Source organism: Excalfactoria chinensis, chromosome 7 (genome assembly GCF_039878825.1).
Source record: "Excalfactoria chinensis isolate bCotChi1 chromosome 7, bCotChi1.hap2, whole genome shotgun sequence".
Taxonomy (NCBI): domain Eukaryota; kingdom Metazoa; phylum Chordata; class Aves; order Galliformes; family Phasianidae; genus Excalfactoria; species Excalfactoria chinensis.
In genome coordinates, this window is record NC_092831.1 from 9529253 (window position 1) to 9556973 (window position 27721).

The 27721-nt window shown below is 42.8% G+C and overlaps 1 protein-coding gene across 6 annotated transcripts in view; it reads left to right on the plus strand.

Moving 5' to 3' along the window:
• The window catches only part of SEMA5B (semaphorin 5B), a 247269-nt gene that overhangs the window by 197222 nt on the left and 22326 nt on the right, over positions 1–27721 (plus strand). For 5 of the 6 annotated variants that reach the window (XM_072341968.1, XM_072341964.1, XM_072341963.1 and 2 more), the window contains 9 exons: positions 9319–9436; positions 14532–14713; positions 17714–17857; positions 19648–19795; positions 21167–21392; positions 22025–22243; positions 23999–24169; positions 25085–25234; positions 26143–26187. In XM_072341968.1, the coding sequence (XP_072198069.1) occupies positions 9319–9436; positions 14532–14713; positions 17714–17857; positions 19648–19795; positions 21167–21392; positions 22025–22243; positions 23999–24169; positions 25085–25234; positions 26143–26187 (1403 nt within the window). Of the gene's footprint in view, positions 1–9318; positions 9437–14531; positions 14714–17713; positions 17858–19647; positions 19796–21166; positions 21393–22024; positions 22244–22781; positions 24170–25084; positions 25235–26142; positions 26188–27721 lie in introns of all 6 variants that reach the window. The other variant, XR_011904333.1, reaches the window with a different exon arrangement.

Genomic DNA, 27721 nt, shown 5'->3' on the forward strand with positions numbered 1-27721 from the left:
TTGTAAAAATATCCAGCACATTGAATATCCTTTTAAAAATAGAGGCAGAAGGAAAGGTAGGAGCCTATGAAAATGTTCTTGTGAAGCTTATTCATCATTTTCCATCTGCTTTGGCTAATTTGGCCTCTTGAATATTAAGGAAATTGGCTAATTATTGTACCGCCAATAATTCTACAAAGCTTTGGAAGACTTCATAGGCATAAAGGAGAGCACTCACGCCGATCTTTTGTCATCTCCAGTATCCAATAATACATCAGAATAAATCATGGAACATCTGTTTTGGCATTCTGGTTGCATTTAAGTAAATAGCAAGACTCCCACTGACAGAATGAAGACATCAAACAGAACCACGATCACTAAAGCTCTTGGAAAGAGTAAAGTTTGGTAGATGAAATGGATTTGTGTTCTTTAAATAGAAGTGCAAAATTATACCGTTTTCTCTATCCTGAAAACACATTTGCATCTGCTGTAGCAGGCAATTACTCCCATTTTCTTTAATGTAGCTGCTTATATATGTGAAGTTAAGCACATCTGTACTCTTTGCAAGAAATGGACCTGTAAGATTCAGGGGTATGGTGCAGGTCTAAGTAGCCTGAATTCCAGAGATCAGTTGGAGAGTTTCATTTGAACAGTGTGAGGAAAGGACATGGCTATGTGTGCCTGAAATTGGGAAAAAAGGGGGGGCAAAGGTAAGTAATATAGTGAGCAGGGGCATGTTCCCAGTAAGATGCCAAAGGGATTGGTTTTCAGTTTCATCTTATTTGACATTATCTTTAATGGCATGGAAGAAGAAAATAGCATACTTTGTAGATGGCATTTAAGTATGAGGGAATCACAAATAGCAGTGAGGAGAGAAATGCAATGTGGTTCTGGGAGAGAGAGCAGCAAGAGGCTGCTTGAGGAATAAGTCCGTGCTGAGATTGCTGGTACTTGCATTACTGAAAGAGAGAGGGCACAGGATGAAAGAGTGGAAAGGGCTCTGCTCAGAACCAAATGAATTATTATGGTTGTTCCCATTCCTATTAAATGCACAAACTACTGGCAAGCTTTACATTCATTTTAACCTGTCTGCACACTTTTCGGGCTCCCACTTTTAAGCTCTGAACTATTGAGATGGCCCCAAGTGAATGGTTCTGTGGCAGAAGGAATGTTTAGCAGTAGATGGAGACTGGGGCTGTACAACTGCTACAACAGATGAAGGTTACTTCAGAAATTGCCAGGTACAGTCAGCTAATTTCAGGGCTTCTGTCTTCTTACTGCCCTTACGAGGTTGGCAGATTTGTTCTGGGGAGCTTTGGAGCTGCTGAGAGGGAGGAAAAATCTGAGAGGTTGAATGTGCTGAGGGTTTTTGTTTGCTCCTTACTTTTAAGGCATCCTGCCCATGTGATTTGCTCACAAGGCTGGGGTGGTTTAGGCTGTGGATCCTTTTACTTCTAGCAGGCTGGCTTGGGGCCAACTCAGATCAGTGATGTCTGAAAGTCATTACCATCTGATACCTGCTAGGTGGGCTATGTGAAATTAGTTTTGACGCAGTGGCGACTGACAGGAAAGCAGGTAGTTTTCTCGGAATACATAATGGTAAGATGACATTGATTCTACTGTTATACAAACAAGATTAATAACTGAAGCTTCCAGCAAGCCCCAGGGCAGATATCCATTGCATCTGTCAATTCTTGCAATTTGCTGCTATTAGGTCATAAGATTTGTATTCTAGGTAGTGGTCACATCCAGCGACATGACTCCTGATGTCTCCAGCCTTACTGCTGCCATGTCTGCTTTGCCTCGCGTCTCAAGCTTCTAGTCTGCATTTACAGTGCAAGGCATTGTAAATGTTACTGCCCGTTGCCTATATTGCTATAGATGCTTTATCAACTTTTTATCAGGAGATGTACTGTTCTACCTGTTTGAGGAGGAGGAAGCATCTGAACCCAGGGCAGATTTGTTTTCGCTGTTGTTTTAAGCATGAAATATAAATACGCAGAAGTGCATAAAATATGTATGGATTGTAGAAAAACATATCACTGTACTTCTGTCTGGTGTCTTTTACGTGTCGGAATGCCAAAATACTACAGATGTATGGGAACACTCCAGTCTGAGGAAGGGTAGGGCTGAATTTCAGGAATATCCATTGACTGAAGTGATGTTGTCATTTTTAAAGGAGTGGAGTTGACGTCATTTGGTGGTTTTTATAGATACATGGGAAAACACAATGGAGACTATATTGGCTGCTTCATTTTGGCTCTTACGTGGTATTGAAATAGTTCTACATTGGTCAAGAGATGTTAGATCCTGAGCATTGTGGTAGGTGGGCTGATATTTCTTTGCCTTTTCCAACATTAATCTACAAACACTCTATCTAGTTGAATCTGTATCTTGTTGAGCAGAAATTCCAGGGCATAACAAAATCCAACTTTCACAACAGAGCTGCTGGAATATGGATTATTTTGTGCAGCCTGGGTGATAACTGTAGACTGTTTTAAGGTTTCTTCATCATCGCGTACATTTCTTTTTAAGTGTTCTGCCTTTGCAGTTTTCTCTTCCTTCCTAAGTTGCCATTTTAACATTATTTACATCCTTAAATCATCAGTGTCTTCCAGAGACTACATAAAGCAGAAATGCAGAAGCAGAGCACATTTTAATCTGACAACCACCTTCAGACACTGACTGACAGGGCAGAGAGAGGGAATAACAGTTGAGTGCACTGATTTGCCCAAGCTGCCTTTCTTCTTCCCTCTGCCTTTTGCCATATGGCAGCCCTGGGGGGGCATGTTTTCTTAAGGCTCAAAAGCTTGCTGAGGTAGGAAATGGTTGTTCTTGCAATCCAGACAAACATGCCCCGCACTCAGGAGTTCCTTCTGGCTATTCCTTTCATTAGGACTTTAATAGTAACCCAATTTTCTTGTGGATGACTGATCCTATCACTGGTAGTCAGTGGTCCTCTGTACTTGTGTTTCTGTTAGAGGTCAGTTTTGTTTGGCGCAGTGACAGGAGTTTCTAACAGTGTTTATGGAGCAACGCTTATTCATTTTTTTTAATAACCTGCTTCACTGATGTAAACATAAATCCAGATTTAATCAGAACTTTTCTCGGGATGGCATTAATCTTCATATTTGAATAAATGCAGTGTTGTTTTATTTTATGGCTTTAAAAACAAAAATAAACACCTATTCAATAAAGAAGTCAGTGTTGCTAAAAGATGATGGAATGGGATGTCAGAAGGTAAGAAATAGAATCGTTTGTTGTGTAAATTGTACAAGGCCATAATCTATAAACCACAATCGATTAAAGAGATATTGAAAATGGTAGGGCAGGAGGTGGAACCAGCAAGTCAAGGTCCATGATGAGGAAAGGAAAATGAGGTGAAACTGCCCATGAGTATCCCTTGTGTGCGCATTGTTACTTTCAAATCAGCTACATGTGTTTGGTTCATAAATGGACTTCAGTTCTAGAGGTTGTTTCACACCATGGCTTTAATCTTCAAAGATTCAAAACAAATCATGTGCAGGGCACCAGTCACTGATGCGAAGCATGTGTGGGTGATAAATTACATGTGTATTCAGCACACAAACATTTCAGCTACTCTGCCTCTTTGTCCGGTATCAAATGCTGGAATAGCAGACCATAGTTCTGTAACTGATCATCAGCTGCAGCCCTCACAGTGGTGGTACCTGTGAGCTCTTCCTGAGCAGTGCCCTGTTCCACAGATAATTGCTTATGGAGTACGTGTTACTCATCTTGAGCTAAGGGCACTAGCATCTGGCACTGAATATTGCTGCATTCACCAGCTGAGAAATGAAACTGCTGCTTGACCACTGCCTCGCTAAAGCTGCTCAGTTCCACTTGGCTTCTTTCCTCAGTGGGGAAAGATAATGGATTTGTACAGATCAGTAACTCACCTCTGCAGTTTGAATTTTTAAAGGTATCAAAATTAGAGGCATTGTTTGAAGGTCTGGTGCTTTTACCTCCTTCCTAATCTTATTTTCTTAAGCCATGAACATCCTTTTGATTCTTATTCTTTTTTCATGCCGTTTGGACTTAGGGAAGACAGAAGTCCACTCTCCCTTGCATGGGCTATTGAGGTTGTCAGTAATTATGATTTGGTTGGCTGGAAGCTAATGTGATTATTTGTTTAGTTCATCCCCTCCACATGTTGATTGCAATGGGACAGTAAGCTAACCTTGTCAGGAAGTGCCTGTCTCCAAACAGAGCCACATGCCAGCAACTAACAGACAGAGCTAATACCCCTGTATTGCTTGCAAAGTGCTGCTTTCTCAGAGATACCTGCTCAAAGAGTGGAACAAACCAATGTGAAATTCTTAGAAGTAAAAAATAATGAGAACGAGATAAATGCAAAGAGGGAACAAAAGTTGGAGAGCGAGCACATCCTGAAAGATGAGAAGAGCACAGTTCTTTAGTGTGAGCGCTCTGGATGATGTCTTCTTGTTTTTTGGTATGAACAGGCTTCTTTGCTGTCTTCTATCTGGTAGTAAGAATGGGAAGAGGTTCCAGTAAATCTTTCTTTCCTTTGGTCTGCTGAAGACTGATCTCTTGGGTCTGGTTCTATTGATTTGATGATCCATTTATTACACAGTCTAAAGCTTTTTAGCTCACAGGGTAAAACAACCAAAAGATGAAGTTATCCAGAACCAGAGCAAATTAAAATGGGAATGAGAAACCTTAGAGCTACAGGCTTTTAAGCTTTAATGAAGATTTTGAAAGAAGATGTAATTCAGGCTATTAAAAAGTCTTCAGATCCTTGTGTTATTTAGGATATGAGAATGCTGCTGTCACTTTGCAATGGACCTTGGAACAGTTGTTCTTTTTAGGAAGCAGGTATATTCGCTGATCCATCGTTATTGTGTTCTTTAGACAAATGCAGCTCCCTTGAAGAGGACTGATTCAGCAGTGTCACACATCTGCAGGCAGAGAGCAGAGGTGGGGTTAGGACACAGGTCAGCGCCTGAGAAGGGATGTGAGAGAGAGATACCTTCAGTGAAAACCTTGGTGCTAGGAGGACTTCTGTTTTAGGTCACTGACTGCTTTATCTGTGATCCATTTGTTTTTTAGGAGGGATGAGTATTTTTTTTCACAGGGACCATAGTAGTGGGGCCAGCCCCTCAACCACACACATGGAGGGTACACGCCTCTCAGGTGCCTCCTGGTTCTCTACAGCTGCCTTTGGATTCTGTTCATCTTTCCTTCCCTTTTCCTTGTCAGTATGGATGGAGGCCTCATTGCCTTAGATATGTCTCCGAGTAGCCCCTGGGACACAGGAAAGCAAAAAAAGTACTATAGTGTCCTTTTCCATATCACAAGCCTGTGATTCTGCTGAGGAGGTATTGGGCAGGACCAACACACTGGAAGCAGAAACCTTTTTACAGAGAATGTTGTTAACAAAGGCTCAGCAATCCAGGCTTCAGAGGCACTGTAAAACCTCTTCTGAGTCATAGCTAGGAGTTTCCATTGACTTCACAGCACTTTGGATACGGTTCCAATTGTAGAGTCTTAATCCTTTGTGTTATCCCAGATGACTGCTGTAAAAATGATTGCAATAGCCAACAACGGGGAGCCTTACAGCTCCCAGACAGCAGGCAGCAGGTGAGCTCTTATGAGTAAGATCTTATTTTCATGCAAATGTCTTTAGTAAGTGAGAATAAGAAACCAGGGGAAAAAATAGCTTGAATAGGAGACACAAATGGAATTGTTTTTCAATTGAGCATTTTTAGTGTATGCCATTATGCCTCAGATAAGACATTTACTGCAAGGCAATGAATTAAAGTGAATCGCTATTGATAGTAACGCCCTGTCATAATAAATCCAACCTCTTAGATATCCATCAAGAGGTATTCTCCTGAGTCCTCACTGAATGTACTACAGTCAAGAGATGGCCAGAGATAAACAGGGGGCATGAACCATGTGGTATCATCATCTCACTTCCATAGACATCCCACTTTTTGGGATTTCATTACATAAGTCATTAGCATTAATGTAGCCAGTGTTAACCCACCACGCTTAGGTTGTCTTTTGGGATAATGGGTTCCCTCTGCCTGTGTAAATAATGATGGGAAGTGATACTGTGTCATGAGTCCCTCGAGGCATTCCTAGCCTGTCACTGGGTGCAGTTTTCACTGCTGTATGTATGGTGTGAAATTCTGGCCCCACTGAGCCAATGGCCAAAGTCCCATTGACTTTGAAACATCAGAATTTCATTATGGCATGTTGACTTCCTTCTATCTTATTTCGCAGTATGTACATAGCGCCTTGCGTGGCTTTGGTTCCCCAGGCCCGCATGAGACTTTTCGGCAGCATCATAATATGAAATGAGATTTACACATAAACATTTCAATTTATTTTGTGTTCTGCGCACAGGGAAATGCTATGATATCTTTCCATTTTCCACACCACAGTGCCTGATTTGCTAAGAATGACAACACATTTCTGAAGCATTTTGATCTGTGCGTTCATGCATGCATACATATGTATGCCTTTTGCCGTGTGCTTGCTGGCGTGGTTTTATCTCTTAATGACATAAATAGGGACATGTGTTCTAAAGATATTGTAAAGATATAAATTAGGGTGGATTTTGAAGTGTTCGCTTAAAGTACTTGCCAGAAATGTTCTCTTGCAGTAATGCACATTGTAATGCTTTTTGTGTTTGGAAAGGGAAAAAAATGGAGCAAATTGTGTGTAAGTAAATAACATTCCTCCTCACCCCTAAGTGTACCGCTGTCAGCTGATATAATAGGTTTCTTACCAGAGTTGAGGCAGCAGAGTGGGCTCTGAATCCTGAGGGGAGGCAGACAGCATAGCTATTTTGTTTATAGATTTCAAATGGTTTTGAGGGCCTGCCGTCAGATGGGAAGAAGTCCTGGTCTTTGATGGCTGTTAAATTACAGAGTGTGAGTTTTGACAGCCCAGCAGAGCCCAGGCCCTGCCCAGATGGCAGCAGCAGTGGGGTAAGGATGCATTACATCCAGCAGCCAGGGCACATAGGCAGCTGTAGCTCCCTACTACTCGCAGAAGGCTTTTGCCACAGCTGGACATCACGGCCATCTCATGGTGCCCATCAGCTGGGGGCAGAGCAAAGCTGAGCCACCCCAGTGCTCCATCAGGGACCCTCAGCTCACCGCTCTCAGCTGGTAGCAGCACATTGCTGGCACTATTTGTAATGTGTGTCATGCAGCTAAAGTGGCCAGTGCCTAACCGGGATATATTGCAGCCTGCAGAGTGGCTGAGGGCTGCAGCTCAGAACATATGGAGATTATTTCCTGAATTTATGCAGCACATGTTTTCCTATAAATTAAATTCAGAGAAAATGTGTATCATAATAGGGTGACGCTCGCAACAGCCTTCCCTGTTATGAATTACAATGACCTCTCTCTGCTCGCCGGGTGCCCAGCAAAATGGCTTCATGTCATCGGAAACAATAGCTTGTACTCAGTGTCAGGTCTGAAAGCATGACCAAACCCTCTGTAACTAAAAGCAGGGGCTTTCTTCTCCCCCCTTCCCCCCCATTGCTTCTCTCATTATTATTCTTCTCTCTCCAGAGAGAAGCTCACAGCTGAAGTGCTTTTACCTGGGCAGGTGCTGCTGCTCAGTCTCCTGTGAGGGGCTGTGGATGACTGGGGCAGCTCTGGGGATGGAGGCAGCCCCACTGCAGGCATGGGGCAGTGTGGGATGCTGGGCAGTAGGTTCAGGATGCCTAGCCAGAGTAAAGCAAAGCAGTATATGCCCCTTCTGTGTCCTTGGACTGGGGATACGGAGTCTTTTCTAAGCAAATATTTGATGTTCTGTTGCCTGGGGCTGGGACGAAATCATCTTTGCCTTTTCCTTGGGTGTTTTGAAGCAGCTGGAGGAAAAATGATGTAGACAGTCCTTGTAACTACCTTCCTAAATCAGGAAAGATAAAGTTTTGCTCCTTACAGCTCAGTGTGTGAAATCTTTAGTAGTGGAAATGTCTTGATGCAGTGTCGGAGCAAAGTGGAAACTCATAATTAAAACATAAATACATACATGTGCATGTATGCATATATATGGTGCATATATACATATATAAAGGAAAGGGTACAAGACAGCAAAACTGTCCAGGGTTTGCTTTGGGGCAAATGGCTGTGGAGTCAGTAAAAGCTGATAGAGTGTTTTCAGCTGTGCTTTGGGAACGTGCTTTGTCATTTGTGGCTTATTACAGACTAATAGGATTTCAAAGATTTCTGGGAGGGAGCAGTTCACTTCTCATCGCGTTGCATTTGATATTTTATTTATTTATTTGTTTTTGATGTTTCATTTATCATACCGATACCAACCCATAGAATAAATGTTATTACTCTCTTGTTACGCTTTTGAACCGAATTTTAACACTTGGTCCCTTGCTGCTGCCTAATTGGCAGTTTTCAAATCATTTGGGACTTTCGGAAAGATCCTGGCAGCCCTTTTTGTGTGATAGGAGGGGATGGATCATTTGGAGTAAAAAAACAGCATTGCAAATCTTTTGGGGTTTAGTTGTCGTTTCTTTGTCTTTTGCCAACACGTGCACAATGTGGCTTGTATTCTTATTTTTTTTCTCTTAACGAAAATAAACAATTTGAAAGTAACTGATGGGAACGGCCGATACGGCTGAATTTTATTGGTACAGACTAATTCTGTGACTGACCTTCTCTGTTCGGTGGCAGTAGGAACCCTGGTTAGTTTTCTTTAGCATCTCACATGTTGGGAACACACACTTAGCCTGTAAATATAGATTCAGGAGGAAAATGAATACAGCAGTGTTCAAAGCAGCCAAAAGCTTAGAAATAATGTTCTGCTGTGACTTTTCCAAACTGACATCTTGATGTTGGGATTATAAATGAAGCCATTGTGCCGGGAAATGCCAGCACTAATAGAAAGCCTTTATTAGTGGTCCATTGGCTAATTCTGCTTGTCTAACCCCTTTGGATGGACATCGTGTCAGAAAACATACTCACAGAGGTTGCTTTGTGTGAGATTTGGCCTGCTGAGTGATTACATGGGAGCACAAAGATATCTCAATGACAAGGTTCTTTGACTGAAATTTGTAAAGTCATTTTCATTCCCTAGGCCTTGGAAAGGAGTGAACTGATTTTTAATCTGCAGCTTCTGTGAGTGATATTTGCTTTGTGTCCTATCACCCTTCTGCTCAGCCATTCCCCCCTTCCAAGCAGGTAAACCTCTGCTTAGAAAAATTGTTTCTTCTGCTGAGCCCCGATGGACTTGACAGCTGTCATACACAAGCACTATACTCAAATACGTCTCTTTAGAGCTAGATGATCTCACACCTTTAATCTTTTCTCTTTGCACATGCAGAGAATGCCTAGGAGCCAGAGACCCTTACTGTGGCTGGGATAGCAAGCAGAAGCAATGCACCACCATTGAGGACAGCTCCAACATGAGCCTATGGACTCAAAATATTACGGAGTGCCCAGTAAGTGGAAATATTTTGTATGTATATGAGTGTATGCATGTATGTAAAAGCAATAGAGCAAGTGAGTGTGTGGCAGCCTGAATGGGACTGGCTGGTAGTAAAGCATACAGAGTCCAGTGGCACATACTTCCTCTAATAACTGTACACAGACACTTGTTGAGAATACAGAGAAACCCACCGCATCTTGCTCGGAAAGGGGATCCCAAAGCAAGCTTTCAGCCTCTGTCATACCCACCTCTGCATTGACTGGAACATATTGGATCATTCTACTGGGTCTCTGCCAAGACCCATGTAAAGCCCTATATGAAACTTGAGCTGCCTCAGGGCTGCCCCACTGTCTGCACCATTTCTTGGGCTTCGCCACAGGTTAGGGAGGTCAGAGTGGGTGAAGACCAGTGTCCTAGGACAGCATTCAGTTCGTTTTCCTCTTGAACCCCTGAGTCAGGACCCGCAGTATAACATGGTGGTGATGAGTTGATGGTTGGACTAGTGGATCTTAGTGGTAGCTAGGGAGCAGCAGAGAAACACTAATCATGGAAGGTTTGCAGGGGGAACAAAAAGATATGTTTTTATTAGAGAACAGGAGGGAAAGAGAGATTCTATATAAGAGAATACAAGATAGTTCAGTTACAACTTCAAATTTAGCAGACCAAAGACCAAACCTATGTGATGTCTCATGGAGATGGTCTTCTTTCCTTGCCCTGCTCTCCATGAGATGCAGCAGTTAAAAGGAAGTGACTTCTTCAATCAGTGTGAGTTGACTCTCTGGCTCCCTTACTACCCACACACTCACTTTTTTCTGATGTGAACATCCAGTTCCTGGCTGTGATCCCTGGAATATGTCTGGCCAAATTTAATTCCTGCTGCTTGAACTGTACCTGCAAAGGTGGTTGAGAAGGAAAATTAGTCTTATTTAATAAGTTGTAAGAGTGTGGAGGAGGAGAAATTCTCATTAACGTCTATCTTTATTATCTAACATCAATTAGTATGTTAATACTGCTAAGTCCAGTAGACAGAAAGAGGGGGCTGATGGGTTATATCTTCAGTATGCTATTTATGTCTGGAGCTACTGTGATGTTTATGCCCCTTATCTTCCTTACTTCTCAGATATTTTCCCAGGAAATATTAGTCATTACTTCAATCCATCCTCAGCTTGGCAGGCTTAAGTTTTTCACTGCTGGATTCAGAGGCTTGTGTGTTTATAACCCTCCTGTGTTGAACTGGGATGCAGTGCTTCTTGATTGCCCATGCTGTTATCTCGTCCTGCTTAATGCCTGTGTCTGTTGATAGGTGTGTGAGGTGTTAATCCTCTAGTTTGAACATGTCTGCTGTGGTGCACGCTAGGGAACAGGCTACTTCCAGATCACTGTTTCAAGGTCATAAAAATCCAGCACAGAATATTCAGCTTTGGCTGTTCTTGGGGTGTTTTGCCTTTGTTTCAGCATTTCCCTTGTAGATTATTTTCCGCTTAGGTGCCCTCATTCTGCTGCATATATGAGCTCTTGCTCTTCCACAGATAGGCTGCCAAGCCCTTTAAAACCAACATGGAGTTGTTTTCTTTTTCTTTCTCCTCTGCCCCTTGCTGGAATGAATTCACCTCTGGCAGGAAATGGGCTTGCTCATCTAAGCACCTCTGTCAGCTGTGTCCAAGTATGTTTGTCACATTCAGTACACTAAAAAGATCATGGTCAACAGATGCAAGAGTCTAGAGCAGCATGTGCAGATCACCCCTGGAAAGGAAGGGGAATGCAGCAACATGGTGCCAGATGTCACTGGGATTTCAGTTTGATGAGTTACCATCTAAAGAAGTCCTGTTGTTTCTCACCCTACTTGTCTGGGCTGAGCACCAGGCACTCAGCTGTGCTGTTACAGCTGTATGTGAGATCACACTCCAGTGTGACAGAGTGTAGATTAAAAGCACCCCTCCCAAATAAACTTATCCTAACCCAGATCCTGTCAGTGAGTTCTTCTGCAGCCTTGCCCGCAAACAGATGTCCTGGCACAGCTAAGACTGTGGCACACAGGAACTTTTAAATCCAGAACTGGCATATCATTGAATCACATCCTAGAGGGACTAGGCCTTTGTGAGTCAACTAACACCCTAAGATGACTTGGTTGTTGCTCTTAAGCAAGCATGCTTGTTCAGAGCTGGTCTGCACATCTTTGTACAGCACTGCCTCAGATTCCCAATACACAGATCTAATGGAGATCTTAGATATGGGGTTAATCATACAATTTTTTAATGTGATACCTTGTGCAATGTTTAACATAGATTACTAACAAGCAACGCCCAGAACATGCTATAAGTTCATTGCTGTGGTTGCAGTGTCACACCATTTACTTTCTCCTCCCCACTTCCTAAGGACTTTATACTCCAGACAGATTTGAGTGACTTTTTATGGAAACTGGGTCCCCATTTCATGCTCTGAACACTCACTTGTTTCAAGGAAAATGTTGCTATTTATGGAAGGCAAACATTCTTTTCTCCTAGATTTGGTTTTAGAAATGATTGAAATATTTTGACTGAAACTTTGCAAGGACTTTCACCATCTATCAGATAGCCAGAATGGAAAATTCCAACTGAAATAATTAAAGCTTGATAAAAAGCTATAAGCAGGTGACATCTGGATCCTAAGTGAAGGTACAGATATATTAAATGGACAAGGAATGCTTCTGGTCTTATCTGTGATATCAGAATAAACACTGAAAATATGCTGGCAGCAAGAGGTAGGAGTGGTAGTTTGAATTTTTATATCCTGCACTTGAGCCCATAAATAGGAAATGAAGTCATAGACTTACAGGATCATTAAGGTTGGGAAAGACCACTGAGATCATCTAGTCCAACCATCAACCCTTGGATGGGAATGGTGACACCTTTGGTAGGAGCAAGTCAGTTTACTAAATATAAGAACTGTGGAATTGGAAGTATTATCAGATGATAGCCATGTGATCACAGGTGTTTTAAAGATGTCATCTCTGTCTGATGGATGCTGTTGGCTACAAAGCCTTGTAAAGGTATTCCTGACAAAGATCGGTGCCCACGAGTCTTTATCCCACTTCCCAAGCTTGCTCTTTTGAAGATATTTTTATAAGTTTAAAGATGGAATAATAATCCATATGTAATTTCATAAGTAATAGGAGTCTTCCCACACTCACAACGTGACATGTTTATAAATCCCAACATTTCAACTATGGCTGCTTATTTGTTTAACTTTTGGGCTGCTTCCCAGTATCACTTACGAGCCAATAATTATATGTCAGCTTTTTTGTTTTTTGGGGTTTTTTTTTCAATCGAAGCCGCGGGCCATATCATACCACTGATTTCTGAACAGAGCTCCCTGCCGGAATCAGCAAGGCTTTCTGGCTCAAAAATGAGTAGGAATGATCGAGTACTTGGGTTATGACTTTTGTTAAGGCAGGAGGAAAAAGGAGATAAAAATCCAGTATTAAATATCTCCGAGTAGTTCTTTTTATTTTTTTTATTTATTTTTTTATTTTTATTTTTCCTCCCTGACTTTTAGCAACCCGACTGCATGGATTTTTGACTGCACACGTTTAAAACAGATTCAAAAATCAACAGCAAACCTCAATGTTCTTTTCTCTGGGTGCCTTGCCTTGTAACCCGCGGCCCAGAGCAAATTCTTATAACGACAAGATAATCTACTGCAAACAAAGGTTTGCAACAGATGCTTCATGCCCCCCAACTGCTGCCTGAAAAGCACAGTAACAGATCTATATTACTTCCGTGTCACTGCCGTGTATTTTTGATGCTGCTGCAGATGAGCAAGAAGGCAAGACTGCAACCCACCAGAGGTGCATTGTGAGTGTTTAGCACTATGCCAGGCTTGAATCCCAGAGCAGTGTCTTTGAGAGGATGGCTGTTTGAATGCCCTACCCTGTGCACAGTTATCTGAGCAGGCTCACAACCTCCCCATGCCTTGACTTGGAGAAATGACTTTCCCAAAGGTTTGATCCTGCTGCCTACAGAGCTCAGCCAAACGTGGTACAGTGCAATTTGGCAGTAGTACCTGGCTCAGATTTGGGACCAGGGTCATAAGCCAGGGGACGCAGCATCCTCTTCACTCCTCTTTGTGTGCAACACTGAGGCCAAGGCCTGTGTTGCCTTTGCCAATGGGTTTATCAAAGCTGATGAGCATCCCGCCAGCCACCAGGTTGGATATTAGGAAAAACTGCTTCTCGGAAAGGGTGGAGGGGTATTGGAACAGGCTGCACAGAGAGGTGGTAGAGTCAGTCTCAAGAGATTTCTAATAAAAGGTGGCTGTGGCACTGAACTACATGGTTTAGTGTTATGGTGGTAGTGGGTGGGTGGTTGGACTAGATGATCGTAGTAGTCTTTCCAACCTTAATCATTCCATGATTCTGTGGTTCTTAGCTCTTCAAGCAGCAGCACTGGGGTTGTTATCTTGCTGCAGATGTTGGATCAGTTTCCCTGTAGTCATAGTGTGTCATGGTTGTATGAGCTCAACTGCTTGTTGTGTCCAAATCTTCTGTGCTCCCTGGTGCGCACTGAGGCTTCAGGGAAACCAGGGGAGTGCCTGTAGGATGGGGAGAGAAGGGTCTGCATAGCCCTATGGTTGCTATCATGATGTGTAGGGCCATTCTTACAGTGTGTTTGGATGGGGCCAAAGTCAGCAAGGCCTCAGTCTGAGCCTGTAGATATACCAGCAGCCCCAAGCACTGCAAAGGCAGAAGCATCACAGAAAAGTGACAACAAGTGCTGGCCATGCATTGCTCAAAAGAGTGAAGCTGTGCTGCATGGGGACCTACAAGCAAGGTGGCTTTGTGACCTGCAGGTGGGTGCTGCGTGGCAAGGCTGGTTGGGTACCTGCATGCACATGTTAGGTATGTGGGGTGGAATCTGGAGGTAAACATTGATGCGGCATGGCCTGAAAACAACCCTCTGTTTTGAATCCTACTCACAAGCACAGACAGCTCCTATCTGAGCTACATCTTAATTCCCTCAGCAGATTTGTTTGGCGTTTCCATTGTGGGGCCATCTCCAGAAATGTAAACTTGCTAGTAATGACCTTTTTTTCTTCTTTTTTTTTTTTTTTTTTTTTTCCCCCAAAACTAGGTGAAAAACCTGACAACAAATGGAAGACTGGGACCTTGGTCCCCATGGCAACCATGTGAGCATTCAGATGGGGACAGCACAGGCTCCTGTATGTGTAGGTCACGTTCGTGTGACAGCCCTCGTCCTCGTTGTGGAGGTCGCAGCTGTGAAGGAGCCAGGATCGAGGTTGCAAATTGTTCAAGGTATGTCAGCATCTCTGTGCATTTTTGGAAGGGAGCAATAGTTGTGACTGTTCACAGCATCTCTCTTTCCTTTTGTTTCTGTGACCATGATGTATCTCAGCCAGCAGAATGTATATGAGGCCCAGCTTGAGATCAGAGCAAAGGGATCCTGGCACTTCCATGTGTCTCAGACAGGGACCTTGGAATATGGACACTCCAATCAAAGTTGATATTAACCTTGCCTATGCTAAGTCTCAGTTTCCCTCAAGTGTACGTGAGTAGTGATTCATCAGGAGATGAGTAAGGCAGAGGTAGATGTTATCCAACTGAACAGTAATAAGCTAAAATACATCAGTAAGCTCTCAGTCATTATTCTGTGAAGTCTGAGTTCTGAGGTTGTGTTGCTTTTGCAACAGAGCTCCTTCAGCCCAGTGCTTGAAGAGACAGGACCTAACATGGCTGTAAGCAAGATTTGCCTGCGCTACTCATGTCCTGCATGCTGCCTGCAGAATGCCATCCTGGCAGCCTGGGGCACCTAGGAGGCACACTCACTGGGCACGGCCCATAAATAACATACAGCTCAGCTTATGCCCATGCCATCCTCTTAGGGAAGAGTCAAGCTTGTACTTCAGCAGTATGGAAGATAAATGTCCTCTGGTGGGGTGCCTAGACACAGCTGCCGTGTTTGTGTCCATGCTGCCCCATCACCCTCGGACTACATCATCTCATGACTCAAGGAAAGATGACACAGTAGGGTAAATACTACTTAAGCAGGGTGGTGCCAGCCAATATTTTGGTAAATATTGGGTCAGTTCAGTTGTTTATCTACTTTATCTTCCTTACAAATGTTGATGCCATTAAAGACAGCTGTCTCTTGGCTCCTCCCTTGAGAGTGGTGCTGGTCTTGGCACCAAAAATTCAGCAATACTTATGTTTGATTTGGCATCTCTCCTTCCAGTTGTGGGCTGTGCTGCCTAAAAGATGTATAGTCATTCCTACCTCTGTGCTGCCACCGTGGGCTGAGCAGAGCCTTCACAGCACTGTCTGTTCATGTCACTGGCAAAGGCAAATTACGCCAGAGGGATGGGTTTCTCAGCAGTGCTCTGATGGCTAAAGAGGCAGGAACAGCTTCTGAGAAGGGGAGGAAAAACAGATTATTCAATCTTAAGACACAGGAAAACAGCACGGTTTGAAAAATAAGGACATCTGGTCATCCTACATCCGCCTCAGCCTTCGAATTTCCTTTAATTGACTTCATATGGCATTGAGATTTCTCTTTGCAAGGGGGAAGCAGGATGGCTAAAGATGAGTTCTATTAGAAAGCTGGAAATCTGAAAACAGAAAGTGTCTTTATTTCTGTTAAAAACCCTAAAACACAAATAGATACCGAGAATTGTTTTTCTGAGGAATTTTTAGACTAGATTGCTTCCCCCCCCCCCCCCCCTTTTTTTTTTTTTGCCACAATAGCAGCAACCTTCCACTTGATTTTGTCTTTCCATGTTTTAGCATATAATCTTTGTTTTGAGTTAAGGACTAGGGAGGTAGTAGTAGGTCTTTTAAAGCATGGAAGAATAACTTGGAAGGGTAGCACTTTTATGTAAGTGAATTTCTTGTTCTATGACATTGTTTGGGGTGGGAGAGGCAAGGGGAAGAAGGGAGAAGGATACAAGAGTAAGTGGAGGAGGGGAGAAATATCTATCAGGGTTCTGAAATAAAGCTGCCAAGAACTGGCAAGAATTGATAACAAACACAAAAAGTGTGAAGGGCAACGGTGGGTTTTAACTTTCATCCTCTGCCCTGATTGGTGCTATGCCAGAAAATATTTCTTGCCAGCAGTGTTATTAGCTCAGCAAATGCTTTGAAAATTAACATCTGTTCTCAAGCTTAGATTTCAAGAACCAGAGAGCACCTGAGTTGTTTTTTTGACTAGACTTTTTAGAAAGGTTTTTCTTTAGGGGAAAAAGAAGATTTATTTTTTTTTACTTAAGGCGGCCAAGTGTCAAGATGAGGCAGTTCTGTAAGACAGAGCATTGCCACTGGCTCCAAATGAAATGAAAGCTGCAGCGCAGAAAACAGGATGTGGTTCCTTCTCTCTTGCCTTGGTGAGGCTCTAAGGTTGAGTAGTACTGCCAAATCAGACCAAGGCAAGCTTTAATAATCAGGAGATTTTAAAGATGAAAATGTCAGCTTCCATGTGAGCACGTGGTGGAGTTACTGCATGGCAGCAGCCTCAGAGAAGCTGGCCACATGCACATGCTCTGACATCTCTGTAGTGAGGTGTGGACTCAGGGTTTTTGCGTCAAATTTGCTTCAGGCTCAGTTACCACTTCTCATTTGAGATGCAATCATTTATTAACCTGAAACTCAATCCTGCCTCTGAGCTCTTACTTGCCTTCTGGTTTGCACAGATTTAAGGTCACACTACAGTGATGTTTGAAAGCTGCCATGAAAGCCAGAAGCAATTATTGTTATTTTGTTAGTTTGAGATTTCCACCTAATAGAATTCAATGCCGAAGGCTTTAGGAAAACACCAAATATTATGAAGTCTGTGAGAAAATCGTTGGAGATGGCAGCAGTTTTGCTGGAAGAGATTTAAAGCATCAGTAGCTTCTGAATTAGCAGAGGATATATATATATTTTTTCGGCACAATTGGCATTGGTGAGCCCCAAAACCTGCATCCTTTGCAAAGGATCATCAGTTGTCTCAGAAAAGAGAGACATGGGGAAGATGATGCGGAAATAGACAGTGGGAGTTGTAGTAACCACTCTGTTGTCCAGAAAAACCTAGGAGGCATATTCAGAATCATTCAACATTGGCTTCATTCTCTTCCTATCCCATTCTTAGTTGGTTCAGTGGCAGAGAAGTCCAATGCTAAACAATTTTGAGAGTCTCTGTTACAAAACTCAACTGGTGTGGTGGTTTTAGCAGTCTCTCATCAATGCCTTACATGTTTGACTGTTAAGCGTGGGAAGACTATTAGATAACCCCCATAATCTCTTCTTTCTCACACTTTTTGTTAGAAATGGCGCTTGGACACCCTGGTCTTCCTGGGCCTCCTGTAGCACCTCCTGTGGGATAGGCTTTCAGGTCCGCCAGCGGTCCTGCAGCAACCCTGCTCCACGGTATGGGGGCAGGGTCTGTGTTGGACAGAGCAGGGAAGAGAGGTAAGAGATGTTAACAACACTGTGTTCACTTCTGTGGTTATAATGCTGGCAGCTGAAAATGGTGGATCTTCTATGAATGCAGAATGAGGCTGGATATGCAGAGCGGAAGGAACTTCATGGCCAAGGGGGGATGAGGTTACGCACGGCCTCTTTCTTGCAGTGTTCTTGTGAATATCAGGGACTGACGCCTCCTCAGTGAAAGGAGAAGCTGTGTCTGCTGTCAGCAACGTAGGACCTATAGAAAGTTACACTGTTTTGACCTGTCCCCAAGGAAGCAGCTGAATATGCATAGCTTTCATTGGCATTTTCAACTCAAGGCAGATTCAGAATTGAGTTTTTGCAGAATTTAAAAAAAAAAAAAAAAAGAAAAAAAAAAAAAGAAAAAAAAAGATCCTTTTTTTCCCATCTGAACTAGGCAAATTTCATGCAGAATCAATTAAAAGCAACACTTTCTTTTAACCTTCAGAGCTATCTGCACTATTTTGTTTCTTCAAGCCCAGCCCCTCCTTAAACACATGCTTCAAGGCATCCAGATTGGTTTCCAGCTTTGACATTTCATTAAAGGCCACCTCTGCTTGGCAGTAGACTGTTGCTTGTCCCTTGAGTGGTCACTTAAGACAGATCACTCTGCATTTCTCAGAATACAAAGGGCAATTCATTTAACTTCCCTTATTCGGGACATTTTAATGTTTGGTTTGATTTGTGGCCACTCAGAATGGTCCTTTTTGGGTTTTAAGGACTACATCTGAGTCTATTACAGTCCTGTGTGATTCAATTTGAGAACAATATTGATTAAAAAGCTGAACAAAATTGAAGTCACCTTTTCTAAAGGGAACATGAAATAACATTAATTCAGGACCTGCTTTTAGATGCATATATCATGCAGTTCAGCTCCCATTACAAACACTAGTTTCTTAGGGTCCAAACAACAGTAAGGGCCAAATCATGAGATGAGAAGGTTGTCAAGTGTTCAGCCAGTAGTCAGTGTTGAGTTGACCTCCTATTAGTTAAGCAAGAGCTGGGTTGTGAAAATGTTTACCATCCAGTATCCCTGTTTTTGACACATGGGCTTCATCGTCTGAATTCTTCTATAAATTTAGAGTGTAAAAGTTTTGATTAGAATGCTTTTAAAAGCGCACAGTCTTGATCATTTGCTCTAAATGGAGCATTTACTCAGCCTGGAGAGGAGAAGGCTCTGAGGTGAATTGGTAGCAGCCTTTCAGTATCTAAAGGGGAGCTACAGGAAAGAAGGGAACAGACTCTTTTGCAGAGTCTATCGTGATAGAACAAGGGGAAATGGTTTCAAGCTTAGAGAGGGTAGATTTAGGTTGGATATAAGGAAAAAGTATTTTACAGTGAGGGTGGTGAGACACTGGAACAAGTTGCCCAGAGATGTGGTTGATGCCTCATTCCCTGGAGACTTTCAAGGTGAGGCTGGATCAGGCCCTGGACAACCTTATCTAGGTGTGGTGTCCCTTTTGATTGCAGGGAAGTTGTACTAGATGACATTTAAAGGTTCCTTCCAACTTTAAGGGTTCTACAGTTTTATGACTCTAGCTGTCTCAGTGGTTGACCTGGCCAACCATTCCTCCATCTATATAAAGGATACAGTTCTCTGCCATAAACAGGAATATTGCTAATCTGACTCGTGTCAGCCTTCTGCTAGCTTTCTGTGCATGCAGTAAGAGCACCCAAATGCAGTGTACCGTCCAGCTTTGCATCCATCATCATTTTATCCCTGAATTGTGCTGACGTGGATGTTTTTTGAATAATATGCTTTCTCCTTTCAGGTTCTGTAATGAGAACAGTCCATGTCCATTGCCAATTTTTTGGTCTTCATGGGGTCCTTGGAATAAATGCAGTGTGAATTGTGGCGGGGGAATTCACTCAAGGCAAAGGTCCTGTGAAAATGGAAATACATGTCCAGGCTGTGCTGTGGTATGTATTGTTTATTGACTTTGAATATCAGGCACCTATTGACATCTAGCTTCTAGGGACCTGGTATTTAACTCCTCTCTCCATCTTGGTTTTATTTCTCAAGCTAGAAGAATTTGCTATCCTCAGCTCTTGCTGGAGAGGATGCTGAAATGAACTGGGAAGCAGAGAGGAGGCAGATTCCAGAAGTCAGTGAAGTTGGTGTGAGTGCGTGTGTGTCTGTGTGTGTGTACAGGTTAGGACAGACTGGCATACAGAGAGCTTCTGCAGGCCTCTCTAGATTTAGATATCAAGTCCTTTACTTGACACTCCATGTTTCACTTTCCCACTCCCAAGAATGATCCTGCTGAGTCGAGGAGGTTCTACACACAACAGAAATGAGTCTCGTTGTCATACATGAGTAACCAACAGGTCAAATACCCAGTTAACCCGTCAATGAGGCAATGACTACCAATTTTCTCTCTTTATATTCCCTTTCCTATTCTGGCAGTTGTTTCATGCAGCTGTTTTAATTAGTTTTATGGGCAGTTTTCTTTCAGTGTAAGCAGATCTGATCTGGAACCTCCCATCTGTTCACAAGCTGTTTGGCATTTACTCTAGAATCATAAAGTCCTAAAGCATTACATTTCTCACCTTCTGCCAGAAAAGATGGGTTTATTTATTTAATTTTAGACGAGAACTTAATGTCTTCCACTGGAATTCCTCCTGCTTGTGGTGAGAATTGTAAAGACCCCATATCACCCCATTCCCACCCAGCGAGAATGTTGGCTGTACTCTGTAGATGCTCGTCTTTAAACCAACAATGGCAAAAGGTCCCCATTAGGGAGTTCTAAAAGCCAACCAACCAAAAAAGGAAAAAAAAAAAAAAAAAAAAAAAAGGCAGTAAAAAAAGATTATGTAGAAGTATCTTAGAAACAAAACAGTAGACTTTTCAAGGAATGATCTTTACTGATATTTTGCCCTCATGGGGCTCTCCCAGGATGACCTGAGAGCAGCATCTCAGAGTCACAGCGGAAAACTAGTTTGCTGTTACTTTTATGCATTGCCTGTTTTATTTTCCTGTACATAATGCATTCTAAGCCCCACAGGGCTCTGAGTCAGCAAAGAAATGCAAACCTGAGCGAGGCATAAAAACAGTAAACACAGTTCATCCTTGAGGTCCACATGAGGCTATGTGCGACCACTGCCTCCATAGTGCCTATGTTTTGAGCTGTACCCAGCAGTATCTATCTTGTATCTGTGAAGTCGGAGAAGGTGAATGGAAGATTTTTTTAGATACAGGGGGTACCCCGTTGTTTTTTAGGATGCAAACAAATATGTGTCAGTCTGCTGCTCTTTGATAAGGAAGGTCACAGTGGTTTTCCTTCCTGGCAGGAATATAAGACCTGCAACCCAGAGAGCTGCCCAGAAGTGCGCAGGAACACACCTTGGACCCCTTGGATGCCTGTCAACATCACCCAGAATGGTGCCCGCCAGGAGCAGCGCTTCCGTTACACGTGTCGTGCCCAGCTGTCTGATCCCCATGAGCTGCAGTTTGGGAGGAAGAAAACTGAGAGTCGATTCTGTCCCAATGATGGCTCAGCTATGTGTGAAACTGACTGTATGTCTTGCCAGTTCTGGGGAACCATGGGACAAGCCTAGATTTGGTGGTTGGAGGGGGAATTCTCTCAGAACAGCAAGAACCTGAACGTATCTACATAAATCTTGGCATGTATGACTAATGCCACTGCAGAATGGCAGGGATGGAGAGAGCCGTGTGATGTAGAAGTCAATACAGCCCTGTTATGCTAGTGTATAGAGTTATTCTTGGCACTTACAGGCTGCCCTAATGAGAATGGACAAATGATGAGGATGGGAAAAGGGATATTCCACAGGATAGTTTGTCTTCCCTCTTCTTTCTCTCTGGAGGTCCCTTTGTGTGCTGCCTCCAAGTTTATTCACTTCACTACTGTTGTAGTGCAAGTCAGTGCCCTGACAGCACAGCCCAGACTGCCACAATTTGTTGCTCAGAATGTTTATTTATCAAGATTATTACTAGATGCAGTTTCTGTGTGCACAGATTTCACTTCTTTCTAGCTTTGCTGTAATGCTATGGAACGCAACTCTCACTAAGGGCTTTCAACAGAAACTCATCTCCAGAGCGTATAAATCCTGATTTTATTGAGCCAAAGACTTTTTTTGTACAACCCAGCAACTGATTGATTTGTGATGTTTTGTTTGTTTTCCTTGAAGCTCTTGTTGATGATCTCCTCAAGACTGGTAAGACCTCTGCACGGATTATCAATGGGGGCTGGTCCTTTTGGGGGGCCTGGTCTTCCTGTTCCAGGGACTGTGAGTTGGGCTTTAGAATCCGGAAAAGAACATGCACAAACCCTGAACCTAAAAATGGTGGCTTGCCTTGTGTGGGGTCAGCGATGGAGTACCAAGACTGCAACCCACATCCTTGCCCAGGTAACCATGATTGTCTTCACGCATGATGAAATTCAGAGGTATTCTTTCCCATCTTAATGGCAGAGACATCAAAAATCAGTATTTCCAAGGTGCTTTCATTTTTTAAAATTTTCTTTAATTTGGGGGATTTTCCTTATTTTTTTTTTTTTTTATTATTTTATTTTAATTTATTTATTTTATTTTATTTATTTTTATTTTTTTTTAAAGACACTATTGCAATGACTCATGTACGCAATCTACACACTTTGGTGCTGTGACCTATGTTTCACATAGGCTAAGAGGGGAACACAGCCACAACCTCTAAATGAAACAATATGGTGGCTTGTTTAGCAGTGTTTTGCTTGAGGCAGGTTTGATGCTCCATCCAGTGGAGAGCATCATGGTACATCTGTACCTTGGTGAGGAGATGGGCTTAATGAATGTGACTTAATGCTGTGTAGAGATGCTTGATGTGGCAGTTCTTCTTGTGAACACTTGTTTCTTCCCCCTCTCCTGCTTACGTATTGTTCTTGCGATGGGCATCTACTTTTGACATCAGTTACCATTTCCTGCACAGCCAGCAGGGAGTATTCTTGCCTGGTTTCCTGGTTTTCAAGTTTGTCCTCATGTTTATGTTGCACTCCTTGTCCAGAATAGTAATAATAGACCACTGACTACCGTATTCTCACTCTCTTATCATTCTCCTTGCTCTGTGACAGCTAAGCTAAATTTAAATGATCTTAAAACAAATTACCGTGTCTCTTTGTAGTTGTAACAATTTCTAGCAGTAGCTCTGTCTACCTCTGGCAATATAGTTTGTGGCCTACAGTTGAAAGTGCTACATTATTATGGTATTATTATGATATTAAAATTCAATGCAAAGATAAAGTGCCAATGCAGATAGGAAAACATGATCAGAATGTGTAGCAAGAGCATAGCAGGAGTGTCAAATATTGCACTCTGTGGCCTATAAAAAGAAAATCACTCCAGCACTATAAAGGCAGCTATTAGTACTATTTTGGAAACTCTCAGTGGCTTTTCACTAATGTCTGTGCCCTTCTTCTGTGCTGTTTTCTCCCTTTAGACACTACGATGTTTTACAATCTGTTCTGAGTGCATGATTGCTATTTCTCTGTGTCTCCCTCTGTTCCTGCCTCACTCAATATGTATACACAAATCCTGGGTTTATCTTGCACTAAGTCACGAGGTTGTTATCTCCTGAAATAGCGGCATGGGGACCTGAAAATCAGGTAGTCTAGTAGCCTGAGAAGAGGGGTTGGGAACCAGAGTTCTTAATTCCCACCCTGGATTTATTATTGATGTGTTTTGGGACCGTGTTCACATAAAGCCTCTGAGCTTCTGTTTTCTGAAGGCTGGGACTAAAAGACCTGGGACCCCCAGGAGGAAGATGCCATATAAGCTCCACTTAGGTTGTATGACTTTGTTTTACTGTAGGTGAAGTGTCCAAAACCAATGCAATAAGGATATTTTACAAAAAGTTGTGTAACGATTACCCTACAGAATAGTTTTTGTTATAGTGCTTTATGATTCAGTCTTTTTGTGCATGGACTTCATTTAGCATCCACAGGGTGCAGCACATTCCAACCCTCTCTTGACATGAAGCTCTTGTTGTGAGGCCCAAATGTCCTGGGGTGAAAGACAGTGCTAGCTAGTCTGGGCAGGGTAGATCTAGGTGAGATACTGGGACTCTGTGTCACAGTGAGAGGAGTAATCACTTGCATGTACCTCTTTCTCTTGCTTTTCCATATCCTCCAGTAAAAGGCTCATGGTCTTGCTGGACTCCTTGGTCTCAGTGCTCAGCAACCTGTGGAGGAGGGCATTACCAGCGCACACGGACATGCACCAACCCAGCTCCATCTAGTGGAGAGGATATCTGCATCGGGCTGCACACTGAGGAGGCTCTCTGCAACACCCACCCATGTGAAGGTAGCCGCTTTGGGTCTGCTTTAGCTAGTTAGGATGCTGAAGGGAGTAAGGTACATCCACAGCATGTCGTAATAATAAGCCAGGATCACCATCAGTTAGTAGCTTTACTGCCCATTCAGTAAATGTATATTGAACCAGGGAAAACGCAGACATCCTAGCGTTCAAATCAAATGCTTCATCACCTTTCTTTTTACTTGCTCACCAGACCATAGTCTGGCATTCTGGCGTTAGCCAGGCAAAATCTTGTTAACGGACGATCAATTTAAAGTAATTGAAAAAGCAAGACTTTGGTTCTTGAATGTGGAAGCTTTCAAGACAAACAAAAGGAGTCGTGAAGCATCAATCTGTACCGTTGCTGAAGGGGAGATCCTTTTTCTGTCTTCCACAGACTGGCAGATGAATGTATGCTACAGCTCAGAGGACAAAGTTCACGTCTGCGCTGACTTTGAACCACTTTTGTGTATTTCTGACCCAGTGCAGACTGACTCCTGCTCCTAGCAACCTCAGTAAAACTTTATAAGCGCTGTAATTTGTGCTGGCTGCCTGGGGTATCCCTGAGAGACTACCTCAAATTTGGAGGTCCTGTGCAAAACTGTCCCATCCAACTGCTTGTATGTTTTTAACCACAAAGCTGCTATAGGAGTTTTGAAATGAATTCTGCACTGTGCAGTGCCCCAGCAAGGGTCCATTTAGTCTGTATTAAGAAAATTATAATCAGACAAGTGGATTATGATGCTTGTACGGTTATTTGTATCACGATGGCTAAAGTCATGGAAGGCTCCCAGATTGGATGTGTGGGTGAGGCCCAGGTGAGGATCTAAACATCCTCCAGAATGGGAGAAGCTTGGTTTCCACAAGGGATCCTTTGCCTTCTTGATGATGTTGTCTGTGTGTTTTCTTGATCTTGGATTTAAGGTGGCTGGTCAGAGTGGTCGGAGTGGAGCCTGTGTAATGAAGAAGGCATCCAGTATCGCAGCCGTTACTGTGAGGTACACAGCCCAGACTCTTCTCAGTGCGTTGGGAACAGCACACAATACCAAGATTGCCTGTATAATGAAATTCCTGGTATGTACAATGCCATTGAAGAGGGAGAGGGTGGGCCAATACAGGAGAGACGCTCATGACCAGGTGTCAAGCTTGGGTTAGGTTTTCTCTGCTGTGAAAGGGATGCTTCTAGTAAAGCAAGCAAACTAACAAATAGTTTATCAACTCCCTTGTTGAAGGTACAGAATAACTGAGATTCCTCTGGGGCATTCCTCTGGGCAATTCCTCTTTTAATACAGAATTACCTAGATCTGGAATGAATAACTAGTATTACTTCACCCAGATTGAACCTCTTAACCTTGCATAGCTCATTTTAGGCTGGGTTATAAAAATGTGCTCTGTTCTCAGCGTGGTGCATGCAAAAGGAGATCCTTGAGTTCAGTGATGAAAGGAAGGAACCCAAAAGAGTGAAGAAGCAAGGTGGGGAGAATGGAGGCAACTACTGTGTGAACTGGGGAAAATAATTAAAGGCCTAACAGCAGCGTGGTTGATGGACAGATAGCAGTCATCATTTTCTACTCTATTTCTTGTGGAAATTGGATGTCTCAGGAAAATATGTGGCATGACTCTAGCCTGAATAGCATCTTCCAAGTGTTCTTTTCTGGATTATAGTGACCTGGCATGAAAATCTGAGATCCCCAGATGGTTGTAGTCTCTTTTTCCATGATTTTCTTAGCTGTCTTCTTTCCCCTAAACTGAAGAAGCTAAATCAGAATCAGGTAACTGTGCTGTAATTGCCAGGTCTTTGGAGAGGTTTTGTTGCATGTGGCTCACAGTCTGAGCTTTTCATTCAATTTAGAGAGACTCTCAGCTTGCTGCAGAACACATGAGCAGCTTCTTGTGTCTGGATCACAGGGGGGTTTAATTACTTTAAGAAGTAAAGTGGTGGCAAAATGACAACTTTCTCCAATCTTTTTCTCTTTGTTTAGTGATCCTGCCAGCATCCAGCATTGATGAGAGCACAAACTGTGGAGGTAGGATACCACTAACCATATATCTTATTTTTGTCTTAACCTGGCTTCTTTTCTCCCTGTGCAGTATCAAGCAAACCATTAATCTATACAGCTCACATCCCAGTGATAGCCTTAATTCCACTGGAGTCTTGCTGTCTGAGTCAGACTGGAGGAATGTATCACACAGGCCACTTGTCAGTTCCAAGATTTTTGTTTACTTGGGGGTTTGGCTTGGCCACCAAGGGTCATTAATTACCAGGGAGCACATTGCTTGTCTGTCTCTACCCACGGGATAAAAGGTTCAAGAGAAAGGAAGGCATAACCCTCATTTCACCACTGTAAGCCTCCAGCTGTTTGGAGGCAGGTGTTTTTAAGTAACCTGTAAAGACTTCACTATATAAAGTCTCTTAGTTCCTTTTCTGATACAGGACTAGATTTGAGTTTGTAGTTGTCTTCCAATCTTTTCTTTTTACTGAAGTCCTCACCTCAAAGAAGTTGTCTCCTTTCTGCATGTAACTTGGGAAAGGTCCAGTCATTAGTGTCGCTCTTCCACTGTCCTGCGAGCCACTGTGATAAAAATCCAGGCTAAAGAATATGGCAGGTGCATTTGACATTTTTAAATGCTGGTTTCACACTAATGACCGTGTCAGTTCCTGCTAGCACCACACCCCTGCTTCCCTGAAATCTGAATGGTCTGCAGGCTGCCAGAATGTTTCCTCCCTGTGGAGATGATGGCCAAAAAAAAGGAAGGCATGCTACCTGTGGGATGGAAATGCAGCCACTGCGTTTGTGTCTGTTGGACAACCAATGGAACTGATTTCAGTTCAATTTCATTGATTCCCTATACATGGAAATAAGATTTCAGCACCTATAATGTAATGGTTGGTTTTCTGCATCAGTCCTTCCCTTCCAGAGAGTGCAGTTTATCTGCTTCAGTTCCTTTCCCACAGGGACTTGTGTGCTGCAGACAGAATAATTCGTGTCTCTCAAATACTGCTAAAACTCACCTGATAAATCAGATGGGTCTTTGGAAGGAGTGAAATGTAGGAGCGCTTTATGGATATTCCACGACTCTGTGTTTTAGGGAGGATTCCCTACTGAAGTGAATTGGGAAGTATAACAGTGAACTGAGACATTCAGGGCAACATAAGCAAAGCTGGATGGAAGGAGAGAAAGAAACGGTGTCATGTAGCTTCACCAGACACAGTTACATGTCTGTGCTTTAGTTCTTATGAGTGAGGTAAAGTAGGCAGAGATTTTTTTTAGAAAGGAAATGTCTTTTTGTAAATATCTTAACAACATTCAGTAGGAGATTGCCGTCTTTCTGCCATTTTTTGGACCACCATGGGGACACAATAGAAAGTGGTAATCTTGCAATAGAATTTTATAGTGTGGTTTGAAAAATAAATGTAGCTTGTCAGTCTAATAAATTCTGTATGTTCCTTACTGTAATTATGATTGAAGTGCTTTGCTTTGCTGTAGGACTCTATTGGTTTGGTTCCTTTTAAACTCAGGAGGATATTCTTTAACTAAAGATTAGAGGAGAGCAGCAGAC